We start from the raw sequence: 15,435 nt of genomic DNA on the forward strand, positions 1-15,435 counted from the left end.
CCTGTATCATTAAAGATAACCATGTGTTCTCTCTATGTAAACCCATGTCCAGACAATACGGACAAAAGGAATTCCATGCTTGAAATACACCTTGCAAAATGCAAAAGGTAAATAATTCTTCTTTTGTCATGATATACAACCACAGTTGATCCCCAGTAAAAATGAGACACAAGGACATAAATTATCAGAAAAAAGGCATTATATTTGGGCTTACACCATATCCCAAACTGATTTTGGTTTCAAGCAATCAAATCTGAAAGTCCGTTTTATAACAATAAATGACCTAGACAACTGTAATTAAAGAGGGGAAGGGGATAACAAAAACAAAACTCTATCACTCTTAATATAGAAATCAAGGCTTGCTCTCTTCCACAGGAACACTCTGGGGAATGCTAGTTTCAGCTCTTTGGGGTTTCCCCCTTCCCCTTTGGGGTCATTACTAACAAAAGTTCACTGGTTGGTTAAAGCAAAGCAACAGGTTTTTGTTTGTTTTTTGCAGTCTTACAGCAGCAAGTTCCATGTCATCAATAGGAAACATACATGCATGTTCTGCAGTCAGGTACACATACACACTCACAGACATTATACAGTAGCCTGTTGCTGCTATCAAAAGAGATAGAGACAGAGAGAGAAACACAGACACTCATTCTTTTTTAAGTGGTCACTTATTAGAATCACACTAATGTTAGGACTAGAAAAGAGAATACTGCACAGGTCTTCCACATTGATGCTGCAAATCATTCTTTTGCAACGGACGGAGTCTTGTCTCCATTTGTTCAACAAGCATCACTGAAACCTGAAGGCACGCCGGCCAAAAAGCCCTGTTCTCTGTGTATATGTGTGTGTGTGTTTGGTATTGTTTTGTCATTTTAACTAGTGTGCTGGCTTATAGTTGCAAAGCCCCTGCACTTTTCCATTGAAGCACACTGGCTGAATGTTATTTAGAGAGACCACAGTACTGGAAAAGGCAGATCTTCTGCTGAGTCTAAATTCATAGCTGTGCTCTTTAGAGGCATCTACTGAAGGAATATGTCAGCCTACAAATATCAAAATAAAAATAAAAGGCAACATCTGTAACCCCTCTTTGCATAAACGGTATGTTCCAGGCTAGCAGTTCTTTTGGGGACTGGGGTCATGGAAAGAAACTGGTCCTTGAAAGTAACCAGCTTCGAGAGGAAAAAGTTTCTTACAGATTGCTATAATCAACAATGCACCAAAGATTACAGCACTGTATAGATTAAAAAAGAAAACTACAACCACCCACACACCTCCGGGAATTAATTTTAACCCTTCAACAGCACTAACCAGATAGAACTGCCAGGGCTATCAATGCCACCAGCTTCTGGGAAGACACCTGGAAAGGTACAATAGTCCTTGTTCTCACAGGGTCAAACTAAGTCTTTCTGATCATAAAATGAAACAGGTCTTGAAAACTTTTAATAAGACAACTAACCAAATAAACCGTCACCAAAACCAGAAACAGGAAAAGTTCTCTCACACGTCTCACACAATTCTTAAGCCCCTGACAAGATGTAGAAGATGGGAGGCAATTTAGAAAAAAAAACCCTAGTAGTTTCTGCCTCCTCCTCTACAGAATTAGTTATTCCCATGGTTACGTCTGAAGAAAAAAAGTGAACCAACTTGTTTTTGGTTGTGAAGTCATGTTTATCTTTTTGTAGAGCTTCCCTTCTAACTTTGCTATTTTAGCTGGGGGACGTGTTGGCATGAGAATTTGGAGAGTCCTGCTCATTTATGGTGTTCAGCAGCACACATGCAGGCTGTCGGGATAGGTGGTGGTGGTTATGCTCTTGGTGCTGCTCATCTGAGGCGTTGAAAAGCCCTTCTTCCTCATCCCCGTGGGGACTGGGAGGGTGGCCACTGCAACTATCACAGAAATCCATGGGTCCATCATCAATCAATCCATCCAACTCCTTGAGATCACTGTCATGGTGGTCTTGGTTACAGATACAGATTTCAATGCCTGAGTCACCTGTGAACCTTCGGTGTCTACCTGGTGTCTTGTCTTTAGCATCAGAGAAGGCGCTGCTGTGATCTACGCTTTCTGAGTTATAATCCTTAAGCAGTTCCTCCTTGCACTCTGACTCCTTCTCTGGACAAGATACGTCATCAGGAACTTCTTCTAATCCTGCCTCGCTGTTGGAGTTCCTTGGCTCACCACTTGTTGCTTTGGTGGTTGATTGTTCAACTAGTGGGGTGGAGGATTCAGGATCCCCAATGTTGAGGGGGGCAGTGGTATCCATACTTCCATTATTGCTTCCTGCTCCCGACAGAGAGCCCGTCTGGGTTGGCTGTAGGTTTCTTGTATCCGGTGCTGCACTGCTACTGCCAGGCGGGATGCATTGCTGATGTAAGGCACTATATGGTGGGGGAGGGGTCGGAGGTCGATTCACCACTTCCTCATAGGGAGGTAGTAAATAATTTGGCAAAAATCCTAAATGGGGAGGCAGGGAGGACAAGTTACTTCCAGATTACTTTGATATATCAAATCTCAATGTTGTCAGAAAGTAGGTGCAGCACTAAAAAGCAGCTTACCACCATTCTGCCCTTCGTCTATCATTTACTTTTACATCACCACCCCCTTTTTAAAATCCCCATTATGATTTGTTTTAGGAAGCAGCAAAAGCCTCATTTCATATATGGAAGAAACTCAAGCAAAGCAGTGTACAGCCTAAACCTAGAAGCTGCATACAATTTACTGTAAAAGTAAGCTAGCAGCGGATTTACATTCTCTCGCTTGGGACTAGACAAAAGGTCATACAGGAAATCTGGGAAGAACTAGAATCAGTGTATGATGTCCTGCCAACAATATAAGTCTGAAAATTCAAGACAAAATTATTTCTGTCCCCAGACTGTAGAATCACCAACCAGACGTGGGATACACTGTATTAAAACAATTAAATCCTGTCTCTTTCTGTAGACCCATCCAGATTATTTATAAATTATGAACTTCAAAGTATTTATTGAATAGTTTACATATGTATTGGTGTTATGTGCTCTTTTAACTGATGTTATGTGTTTAATCTGTTGTTGCTCTCCATCTTAATCCACAAAGAGAAGGCAGGTAAAAACTAACAATTATAGAGAGTTTTTTCAGAAATAAATGACACAATTTTTCTTTTCTTCAACCTTTCTTGTCTCTTACTATATCTTCTGATAAACTATGTCCCTCTCACTACTCTTTTCTGTTATTGAGTTGGATAAGGTGAAGAAAAAAGTTGGGTGGGTGAAACACCTCTGGTTTTTTTAATAATAAAATTCTTTGTTAGAAACAACATAGCTAAAATGAGGTGGTTTCATCCATCACCCTTGTTTGACAAGACATCTTGGATATGGAGTCCTTTGTCACAGCAACCTATAGGTGATCTGTTGTACCACTTTGCTCACATAGCTTCCAGCAACATGGCTATTGTGTCAGCTGCAAAGGAAAAGGTTTGGGAAGGAAAAAGATTTCAGTTTTAGCTTTGCAACTGCTGCTACCAAAACCAAACCAATTAATCCACTTCTTTTCATAGTAATCAGATGAACTGCTAAAAGCTGGAAAATAAGTCAAATGCCAAGGGTAAAGTCACTTCAGATCACTATGTGACCCGGTCACTTATCCACAGAATTTAGACCTGGCTTTTAAAAACAGGATTAGTGGCAATGTTGTTTTCAGCCAGTTCAGTCAAGCTGACAGGAAGGATAGAGCTGAGTCTTCCAAGATGCTACAGATTGCCACCTCGTCTGCACCAGTCACAAGCCCACCTCTCTACATCCCTTCCCATCACTGCTGCTGTGACTCTTTCTTGGACCAGCTGAACCCACCCGACACAGCAATGTTTTGATCTTGTTCTTTAAAAGGCAGTCTGCTCCTTGCATGCAGTACATACGGAAATAAAATGGCAGGGTGGTGTAGTTATGAGCTTCACGATAGGCAATCAGGTTAATCTCATGCTGTCGTTGTTGGGCCTGAAGTCTATGTTTGGCGCGTCGGTGATGGCAGACACAACAGCAACTCAGTATGATGATGATCGTCCACACTAGCCAGAACCCTGTGGAGAAAGCAAATAAAGAGGGGATGGAAGAGTTTCACTGGACATGTTTTTTCTTCAGGAGAAAAAAGTTCTGCAGCTATGAAAGCATGTGGGTAACTTTTAGACACAAGTGTGTGCCTATTGCCAAATCCTGTATGGATCAGCAACAGTGAGATAGGAATGGAAATAGTTCTCAGAGATGCAGATTCAAGGGATATCATCTCAGTCCATATAGTCAAGGAGACTGCAGTGACTTAAGATGATGATTTGAATGAATTTTCCCTCATTTTGAAGAGTGGGTCTGGCTCTGCCCTTCACTATGCTAGCAGTTAAATGCTCTAATTCCTAACTGAAATATGGAAACAGTAATTGGAAGCCCACAGGCAAAATGGGAATTATGGATGTCTGCTAGTGGGCATCCATTAAGGTGTTCCCACAACAGTCATTATTTTAAATTAAGTTATGTGGAAGCATAAGTTTCACACAGACATAATGCCAGCCAGTATGGTGTAGTTGTTTGAGCGCTAGACTACAACTGTATAGAGACTAGTGTTCAAGTCCCTACTCAGCCATAGAACCCTGGGTGACCTTGGGCAAGCCATACTTTCTCAGCCCTCTGAAAAATCTTTCCAAGAAATCTCTTTGCTAGGTTTGCCTCAGGGTCGCTCTAAGTCTGAAACTACTTCAAAACACACAACAACAACAGACTGAGAAGCAGTTAAGCAATATAAGGAAGAGAAAGAGGAAACAGATGGAACTGCACATGTGGTAAAATCCTATAATGTGTTCCGTTTTGCTTTAGTTCAAAATCAGTAAAGGATGCCTCAGCACTATTACTGCTACTGCTGCTGCTACAGGCCACAAAGATGCAGAAAGGGGCAGCCAAAATTAGGGATTAGAACTCCTTTCTCATGAAGGACGTTTAAAAAGTTTATAAAAGATAAGCCTTTTATTTAATTATGCATAGTGAGAAAATGGATTGGGAAACACTATTTTCAACGAATACTAAAAGTTTGATTTAATGAAACTGTAGAGTCTGAAAATATATTTTATTTTATTTTATTTATTTTCAGGATTTATATCCTGCCTTTCTCCACAATGGGAGGCAATTCTTCACAAAATTCACACTGAATTTATGGAATTCACTGTAGTTAAACGTAATACTGTAATCTAAGGGAAGCGGGGTAAAACAAATTTGTGAAGAACAAAACTAACAATGGCATAAATATATTGAGTAAAAACACAATTTTATGAAAGTTCTCCATTTATTTTCAGTACCATTTTGAAGCCCCCCCCCCCCCCCAAATCCAACTGTACAGGAACCCTTCACATTTTTGGCAGCAAGAAATCCACATTTCGCACTGAGTACATCAGACCTATGCTAATTCTAGTTGCCCACTGTGCATACTTCACACATTCATAAATATTTTTGACACATTTTGACATTTTTGTTTTGGGTGTGTGCATTACACATTTTATAGACCAGAAGCTGCCTCATCCCAGCTTTATTCAGCCACAGTTACCAAAAAGGTACAGAAGTCTGGCAAGTGAGACAATTTGGAATGATTCTATCAAACGGAGAATTGATATATACTTCAATCAGTACCTCTGCAAAGAAAAAAGCAAGTAACAACACAGAACACCATGAAATCTTACGATGAAGATTCAGAACATTTCTGAAAGCAATCACCTGTATACAAAGCTTGCAGGATGTGAAAACATTTCAGAAAGACAGGTTCTGATACAATAAATATGTAGTAAATCAAAAATTAGATGGTGTTAGAATACAGCATTTTTCCCAACCTGGCACCCTCTGGGTGTGGGATCTACAATTTCCATCATCTTCAGCCAACACATATGTTGGCCCTGGCATTTGGGAATAACAGGACTTGTAGGCTTAACACATCTGGAGGGCTGGGAAAGGCTTTATTTTAACCTTAAATCATCTAATGAGGTAGTCTTCCCTTAAGTAATGGTATCAGTTTAATTACTTGTACCGATGGGAAACTACCTAGGAATCTGAGGCATGTTGCCTTGGGTTGTATCATGGACATAAGGTATGTTATCTTGATCTATAATGCAAATAGATGATAGAAGCAGCCCATCCCAAAAAAAAAGAACATATCTAATTAAATGTTCAAAGTGGCACAAAACACTTTTTGAGATCGGTGTTGATCAAGATGTAAATACATTCAATCTTGCGCAAATGTGAACCTCATTCCAGCAGAAAGACTAAGCTCGGTGCTGGAAAATGTAATACATGATCCTTCCTTAATTTTGATTACTTAAGAGCAGACCTGGGGCCCTTTCATCCTACACAGTTATAGTGCTATGATTCCAATTTCACTGCCAACGTCTTATGGAATCTGGGATTTGGAGTTTAGGGGGGAACATTTAGAATTTTATGGCAGAGAGAGCTCTAGTGTCTCACCAAACCACAATTCCAGTGATGTAGCCATGACAATTAAAGTCAACCATAATTGTGTAGTGTTAAAGTGTGCTGGTAGACCAGATTAAAGGGCCATATAGTCCAGCATTCTGTTTGCAAAGTGGCCAAAGCTCCCACTAGTGATTCCTGCTTCTGCTATTCAGAGGCATATTGCCTCTGACACTGGAGATTGAAAAAAGCCATCATGACTCCTAGTCACTGATAAATGCATCTGCCATGAAAACATCGTCTCATAGAAACTCACAACAGCATTCAGGTGCTGATACAACTCTCAATATAGGCTAACTGTACCTCTGCTTCATTGTGACAGTTGGCTATTTGCCTACAAACTGTTTTCTACCCCATACTGTTTCACCTGGGATAGTGTCCAGTTGTATTCTCCTTTAAGGCCCCTTCCTTTAAGGAAAGAATAGTCCCTTCTTCCAAGAGGGGGGAGGCTGAGATGAGAACCAAACCAACTAGCCTTGATATTTTGGGAAAACTTAAATGTATTATGCAACATACAGAATGTATTGTATGTTTTTTGACATTGAAAAAATACTTTGTTTTATTACAATAATAAATTAAAATAACCCAATGTTAGAAATGAGAACTATAAGTGTCCATGTTATATGGTACTATGTAGTGCAATTCTAAGCAAATTCACTGAGAAACAAGTGATGGTGCAGCTCAGTGTGATGCAATCATTTCAGATACTTGTTCGTCAGACTGGAGTGTCTGTATTTTAGTTTTGAGAGTTGGAAAATATGAAAGAATATTAAAATGTTCCTTTTTTTACTACAACTAATAAGATTTTTTTTAAAAAAAAAACCTATTATCTCAAATTGGAAAATGGTATGCAAAACATTTATAGAACAAATTATTATTTTAGGGGGGGAAATCAGAAATAAATATCAACATGAAGTAAATTAAAAATAGCAATAATTAGATACACAGTGACATTGTTAAAAATCTTGTTCAGACAAAAATACCTTTCATATAGAAGTGTCACATTAAACTAAATTAGCCAGCTTTAGTTATTCGAGGTACATCCTGTACTGCTGCAATAATTTGGAAATAATGGAATAGTTTTTCACTTTGAGGTTTCTGGGCTTCAGAAACAGAAGATCTAGAGGAGTTGAACATCATGCTCAGCTATTTTCATAAGTGAAAAGCACAACTATTTAGCTATTTAAGGCTCTTGCTGGGCCAAGGACGAAACATACCGAGAAGCTGAACAGGAAATGTGTAAAAAAGGGAAGCTGATTTTTTGCTATGCCCTAGTTTGGAGGAAGGCATAACAGGGGAATGTGCAGAAGTGGCTACAGAAGCCTCACCCCTTTTCCCATGAGCCAGGCAGCCTCTGAGTGCCTTATAGTCATTAAGGGGCATGCACCTACTGTGTCAACAACAGAACGTTTGGAGAAACTGAACAGGAAATGCATTAAAATGTGGTGGGTTTTTTTGCTATGTCTGAGGTTGGAGGAAGGCATATCAGGAGAAGATGCTTAGTGCCACTTTTGTAGGGACCAGTCAATCTTCAACTGTGCATGTACACACACACAAGCTTGCCTTTCTTTTTAAGATTTGCTGTACTTCCAAGCTGACATTTCTAAACCCCCCCAAGCAACTACTGTGCCCCCCATGGGTCTCACCTGCCACATGAGAACCACTGCCTTAGCTATTCTAGTGCCTCTCTGTTTTATTGACAGCTGGTACATCAAAGTCTCCAGGAAGGATGAATATAACATTCCAACTTATTCATGTTTTTAACTAAAGGATACAAGATTTCCGTCTTCTGACTTACTGAAGTTAAAGACAACTGAGTAACTCCAAGTCCCTGAGAGTGGCTGAGTACAGATATTTCAGTTCTAGCAGAAAGCTCTCTGGAGAATACAGCTGTCAACTGATAGTAAGGCAATAAATAAATGTTTACATTATCAGGTACAAACATGAAGGAGCTTAGCATTGCCAGGAAACCTTTAAGCAAGGAAGCACCAGAACCACTGAAGACAAATTTCGAGATTATGACATCTTTCTTTGCATAGTCATTCAAGGTTTGACTGCCCATGGTAATTGGTTGGCATTTTTACTTGCCACTGTGCAATGTCTGTCCTTGGAAGATCAGATAAAGTACCTATTCTTTTAGCTACCTTCTATTTACCTCCATCCCACTCTCTTCTCCTCGGCTATTGTAGACCATGGCTTCCTACAAAAACATCAGGATCATCTTCTGTCTTCGTCTGAGCAACAGATTCACTGATAATTTATGGCTATTGATTCCTACTACGTAGGTCTCTTGCATTCCCTGCCTATTTGGCTCCTTCCTTCAAGCTCTTCAGTCCTCCAGCAACAATGGATACTCTTGTCATTCTTGGAGGGACCTTTATTCTCTTTTAGATGGTCAAATATTTCAGAACTCTGAGAACAAAACAATGAAAATGGTTTGGAATAAATGTTAATTACTTAGAGGAGGGCATGACCAGAAAAAACAGTAATAGCCAGACCTTTTTGTGAGAGGTAATATATGAACACCTTGTCTTAAACATTTTATTCACTCTAAAAGAAAATATTCCTTAATCCATTTTTTAAAATTTCCTCCTCCACTACCACCATAATATTTATTTATATTCTACCTTTCTCCCAAAATTGCAACTGAGGGCAGCTTTCAATTTAAAAAACAACAATACTGCTAAAAACATATCAAAAGTCAACATCAAAATGGAATTAAACTATTCACAATACTAAGACAACTTACATCTACAATTTAACAAATAAAAATCACTTTAAAACAGTTGAGTTTAAAAGAATACAGTTAAAACAAAATAAAACTCTAAGTCCGCTCCTTCCTGGGAAGGAAATTTCAGAGTCTACGGAGAGTCACCAAGAAGGCCCTATCTTGCATCTCTACCAACTGTAACTTGATGGTAGTGGGACTGAAAGATCTCAAGGTCTAGGCAAGCTCATGCAGGGAGATACAGTCTTCTAGAATCTGAGCAATATAGACCTTTATAGATCATACCGAGTACTTTGAAGTGTGCTTGAAAACAAACTGGCAGCCAATGGAGCTGTTGTAGCAGAGGAGTTGTATAGTCTCTGTAACCTGACCTGGTTAACAATGGCTGCAACAATTTGTACTAGCTCAAGTTTCTGAACACTTTTCAAAGGCAGCCCATGACAAGCATGTTACAGTAATCCAAACAGAATGTAATTAAGGCATTTACCACCCTGGCCAGATTTGATGTCTCAAAGAACAGTTTTTCTATATTACTATTGGGATAAATAAATCTGTCTTGGGAGCCAATATAGTGTTGTAGTTTAAGCATTGGACTGACTATGACTCTGGAGAGCAGGAGTCAAATCTCTGCTCAACCATGGAAACCCACTGAGTGACCTTGGAGAAGTCATACTCTCTCAGTCTCAGAAGATGGCAATGGCAACTCCACTCTGATACAACATGTTAAGAAAACCTTACGATAGGTTCACTTTGGGTGAATTCATAAGTCAGAAATTACTTGAAGGCACACAACAACATGAATCTTTGGGAAGAGGGGAACAGGTCTTTACATTTCTAAATATGATCCTGCTTCCTGAACTGGTCTTCCATTCTTTCAGACCAGTACACAGTTAGTACCAGTAATCATTGCTTTGGGACTGTTCCCTTTGGCAAAAGCTTAATGGAGGAAGAGGAAAGGCCAGATCAGATATCAGTAAGCAAGGGTTATGTTTATGGATTTAAAAATCTGTGTAACAATTAGAGTTTATATGACAAAATAATAGACATTTAGTATATCTATGTATACATAATTGTTTTGTTTAATGAAATATTGTAACAAATTTTAGATTTCTTTATTTGTTTTTTCAGATATCAGATGAAAGAAGAGAAGAAAACATGTCAAGAGAGCCTGGCTGTATGGGAAGGTATGCAATGGAGGAAGAAGAAGCTGGACATGATATGATAGAGTTACAAGCTTGATAGAACAGGTGAGTGCTGTGGATGTAGGATATCTTGATTTCAGTAAGGCTTCTGGTCAAGGTCCCCATGATATTCTTGCAGGCAAGCTAGTAAACTATGCTACTCTTAGACAGATTCATATTGGGTTACAGACCAAACACAGAGAGCATTCACCAATTGTTGCTCTTCATCCTAGTGAGAAGTGACCGGTGGAGTTCTTCAGGGTTCTCTCTTGGGTCCAGTGTTCAATACCTTTATAAATTACATACTTAGATAGAAAATAAGTAATTTTGTCAAAGTTGCAGATGACACCAAATTGCTGGGGGGGGGATACTCCAGAGGATAGGATCAGAATGCAAAATGACTTTGATGGGTTGGAGATCTGGGCCAGAACTAATAAAATGAATTTCAATAGGGATAAATGTAAGGTGTTATGTCTAGACAAGAAAAATGAAATGCACAAAAGCAGGATGGGTGACATCTGGCCTGAAAGCAATACCTGGGGAAAAGATTTAGGGGTCTTATTAGACCACATACTAAACACTAGTCAACAGTGTGATGTGGCAGCCAAAAAAGCATATACAATTTTAGGTTGCCTCAGTAGGATCAAGGGAAGTGGTACTGCTACTCTATTCTGTTTTGATCAGATCTCATCTGGGATACTGTATCCAGTTTTGGGCACCACAGTTCACAAAGGATATTGGAAAACTAGAATGCATCAAGATAATGATGACAATTATGATAAAAGGTCTGGAAATCACGCCTTATGAGGAAATACTTAAGGTTCGCTTGAAGAAGAGAAGACTGAAAGGTGACATGATAGTCATCTGTAACTATCTGAAGGAATGTCATTTAGAAAATGGTGCGAGCTTGTTTTCTGACAATCCAGACTAGAACTAGAAGAGATTAGGAGAATACCAAGTACCTTATAGTATTGATATTTGGATATCTTTACATCCCATGCATCAGCCATCCCAAAACAGTGTCTTCCAGATATGTTGGACTTCATTGTCAGCCAGCATGGCCAACGGCTGTAGCTTAGGTAAGGATGATACAGATTGTTAGGGATAAACTGAACAATGTCAGTATAATCAGATACATTCACTGAAGGCTTTTCCCACCAGTAATATACAGTCCCACCAGTAATATACATATGTGAGGAATCCATTCTGGTCCCCTCCCCCCTATATGGGGGAAAGAGCATATGCTCAAGCCCCATAGAAAATAATGAGGCGCGTGCTTGTGGTGGCATGTATTTACGGCGGTGCAGGTATGCACCCCATTACTTTTGCCAGGGCTTGCCTTCTGCATAAGCTCAAAGCTGCAGAAGGCAAGCCCGCCAATGAGAAGGGCTGATTGTATAAGACTGTATCCAGATCTACCTGTCATGTGTAATATTCTGATCAGGATGTCACATAAATGCTTCAACTGCTGAAGCATTGTACTGTGTGGGTGAGCATGTTCTTTCAAGTTGCCTGTCAACATGGCAATCCCATGAATTGCATAGGGTTTTATTAGCCAAGGAAAACTAGGTGGTTTTGTTAGTTCTTTCCTCTGAAATGCAGCCTATAGCATCTGTATTGGTTGATGGTCTCTCATCCAAGTATTAACCATAGCTGACCTTGCTTAGCTTTCAAGATCAGAAAGGACCTGGCGCCTTCAGGTCCACTCTATTATACAGCACAGTAAAAATGCAGAGAAATCTTCTACAAGACTGAAGGATATATTTCCATGTTTCTCCAATGGCAAGGCTCCAAGCAAAGGTCTCACTGAGGGGAGTGCCTTTTATCCCTAGCAAAATGGAAAAACATGTTTTCCCATTTAATGTTCAAGCAGGAACAGAGTAGTCTGCCCTAGAGTTCACAGTAAACTTGGGTAGAAGCCACTACTTTATTGGCAGGGAACCTCACTACAGCCAAGCCAAAATGCATTGCAAACCATTTGTCCACCCACCAGAGAAGCATGTGAGGTGAAGGCCTTGGATTTAAAGTACCTGGCCCCAAAGAAGGTCAAGGCAGACAACTAGCAAAAAATGAGTTCTGCATAGCTGCTAGGTTTTGTGACAGAAAGCATATTTGCCAATTTTCTTGTCCTCAATGAATAACAGTGTCTCAAGATACACTGGCCCCCAAAAAGGGGGGGAAGCTGTCAACTACCACAAAATATTCCTATTTCTGGACATTTTATGCAAACATGCAAATACACCTGCATGCAAAGAGACAATTAGCTTTTTTTCCAACTCAAGATATGTGTGTGTGTGTGTGTGTGTGTGTGCGCGCGCACACACACACAAAAAACAATACTTTTATGCAATTCCTCTCTGCCACACAAAAGATATTTTGCACAGTACAGTCATCCCTCCATATTTGCAGCTTTGATATTTGTGGATCTGATTATTCATGGATTTCATTAATATGTTCTCTCTAGGACTGTCTAGGTCCTCCATTGCAACTCTGTGGTCAACTTTAACTAAAAGTTGCACTGAAAGACCATTTGTAGCTATTCCAGTGCCATTCTATGGTCAGTGTATGTTGAAAATTGACCACAGAGTTGCACTGGAGGACCTAGAGATTCCTAGAGAGGTGTCCTCTCAGGTAAAAACAGTGTTTTTGTTATTCACGGTTTTTCCATATTCATAGGGGTCTTGTTCCCCTAACCCTAGCGAATATGGAGGGACAACTGTATCTAAGTCAAGATAAACAAACATTTCTGCTTTGTTAGAGGAGACTCTGCTGTGAACAAGAGAAGATCATGGTTCAAATCTTTCCTCAGCTATGAGCTGAAAATCTGCAAGTGTAGAATTCACAATACATACATGTGAATTATGGTGGCCTTTAGCAAACTTAACTCCTCTGAGATACTGATCATAATGCTGACCTCCCTTACAGAACTGTTATAAAGATTGCTACCATGAGGTACTTTGAAAGATTATATAAATGTTAAATGTCTTCATTAGTGTTCCCCGAGAAAGGTTCAGCTAGGCATAAATTATAGTCAAACAGAAAAGAAATGTTTTAACTCAAAGGCCTCATAATTTCACTAGTATTAATAAGAACAAGAAATCTCATCTGAGATCATTTCAGAAGGATGGGTGGTTTATAGAATAGGTTTCTTGTGACAGTGAGCACTATGTATACATAAAATAATGGTCAGATGGAAACCAAAAGCAACCTCTTAATATCACTGCTTTTCCTTTCAAATCATAAGGCAAACCTGAACATAGCAAGCTAAGAACTAAAGAACTAAGCCTCATAGCAAGAGGAAATCCTATGTTCAATAGTGATATATTTCTCGGATTTTTATCAGAATATTATTCATGGTACATCTAAAGCATCAACATGTGAATTCCCATAGAATCTTGTCAGTCGACAGTTCTAGAGATAATACCTTTATATATGGAGTACTACAAACTGATGTGCCCTATACCAGGAGGAAGACAAGTGCTTCCCAGAGGCATTTGGACTCCAATTCTCATCGTTCTTGACCAACAGCCACGCTAGGTGAGGTGGACAACTTTAAGAGGAGCAAAGCTTCTTCAACATGCTTTACCTAAGATTTCCCCCCCCCCCCCTCTCTCTTTTTACTCATGTGACTTAGCAAGAGAAAAGTTTTCTTGGGCCTGGGAACCAATGAAGAATATTCTACTCCTTTTAGGCCTAATGAAGAGCATTTTCATGGCAGTAAATAAGTCAATATCTTAATAATTATAAATAATTATAATCTTAATTAAGTATCTTAATAATTAAAAAAAGACAAGAAAAACTGTCATCAGCAAGGTCTTTCAGATACAATGGAAACTCCAAAACCTAAGACATTTTGTGAGGAAGATTTGAGGCCAGAAACATTCTTGCCTACCTCACCCAGAGTTCTAGGTTCTGCTTGCTGATCTGCATGTTATTATTATTATTATTAACCTTTATTTATAAAGCGCTATAAATTTACACAGCGCTGTACATACAATCTTTTTAATGGGACGGTTCCCTGCCCTCAGGCTTACAATCTAAAAAGACACGACACAAAAGGAGAAGGGAAAGGTGGTGGGGAAGGGGCCTCTCTAGTAGGATAATACATATAAAATACATAGCAATACAGGAAATGATTCAATAAAACAGACAACAAAGAAACATCAAATAGCAAGTGACAGTTATGCAATGCCTGGGAACGCTTCTCTGAACAGGATGGTCTTCAGCTCCTTTTTGAAGCTGGTTAAAGAAGTGATGGTTCTTGCTCGCGGGCGAATAAGGCTCCAGGAGTGAGGAGCAGTGAGTGAGAAGGGGCGAATCCTAGATGGGGCAGAGGAAATCCTGGGCAGGGACAGCAGACCTTGACTACCAGAATGGAGGGCCCTAGTGGGAAGGTGAGGAGAAATAAGGTCTGATAAGTAAGGAGGGGCCAGCCCATGGGGGGCTTTAAACGTTGACAGCAGGAGCTTATGCTGAATGCGGAAAGGAAGGGGGAGCCAATGAAGGAATGCCATCACAGGAGAGATATGGTCAGAGCGGTGGGCGGATGTGATAATGCATGCAGCTGAATGCTGGACAGAAATTAGAAAACGGAGGTGAGAAAGAGGAAGCCCAGCCAGGAGGATGTTACAGTAATCAAGTCGTGAGACCACTAGGGTATGGACCAGGATCTTGGCAGTAGAGGCGGAGAGATATGGTCGGATTTTGGCAGTGTTGTACAAAAAGAATCTACAAGCCTTGGCTGTGGTCTGGATCTGAGGGATACACAACAGAGAAGAATCAAAGATGAAACCAAGACTGCGGGCTTGCTGGACTGGTTGAATAGAAATGTTGTCCACAGAGACAGAAAAGGAGTGTTGAAGGGTGGACTTAGGAGGAAAGACAAGAAGCTTCGTCTTGGACATGTTGAGCTTCAAACGCCGATGGCGCATCCACTGTGCGACAGCTGTGAGGCAAGATGAAACTTGCTGTTCAAGCCTTGGAGAAAGATCGGGGTGGAAAGATACAACTGGGTGTCATCAGCATACAGATGGTAGGAAAAACCAAAAGAGCTAA

The 15,435-nt window shown here is 40.0% G+C and overlaps 1 protein-coding gene across 2 annotated transcripts in view; it reads right to left on the minus strand.

The window, feature by feature from the left end:
- Positions 1–181: 181 nt before the first annotated feature.
- The window catches only part of WBP1L (WW domain binding protein 1 like), an 88,144-nt gene continuing 72,890 nt past the window's right edge, over positions 182–15,435 (minus strand). For both annotated transcript variants that reach the window (XM_042457638.1, XM_042457639.1), the window contains 2 exons: positions 3,891–4,052; positions 182–2,452 (listed from right to left, as the gene is read on the minus strand). In XM_042457638.1, coding sequence (XP_042313572.1) covers positions 1,704–2,452; positions 3,891–4,052 — 911 coding nt within the window. In that variant the 3' untranslated portion in view covers positions 182–1,703. The remainder of the gene's footprint in view (positions 2,453–3,890; positions 4,053–15,435) is intronic.

Source organism: Sceloporus undulatus, chromosome 3, assembly GCF_019175285.1.
Source record: "Sceloporus undulatus isolate JIND9_A2432 ecotype Alabama chromosome 3, SceUnd_v1.1, whole genome shotgun sequence".
Lineage (NCBI taxonomy): Eukaryota > Metazoa > Chordata > Lepidosauria > Squamata > Phrynosomatidae > Sceloporus > Sceloporus undulatus.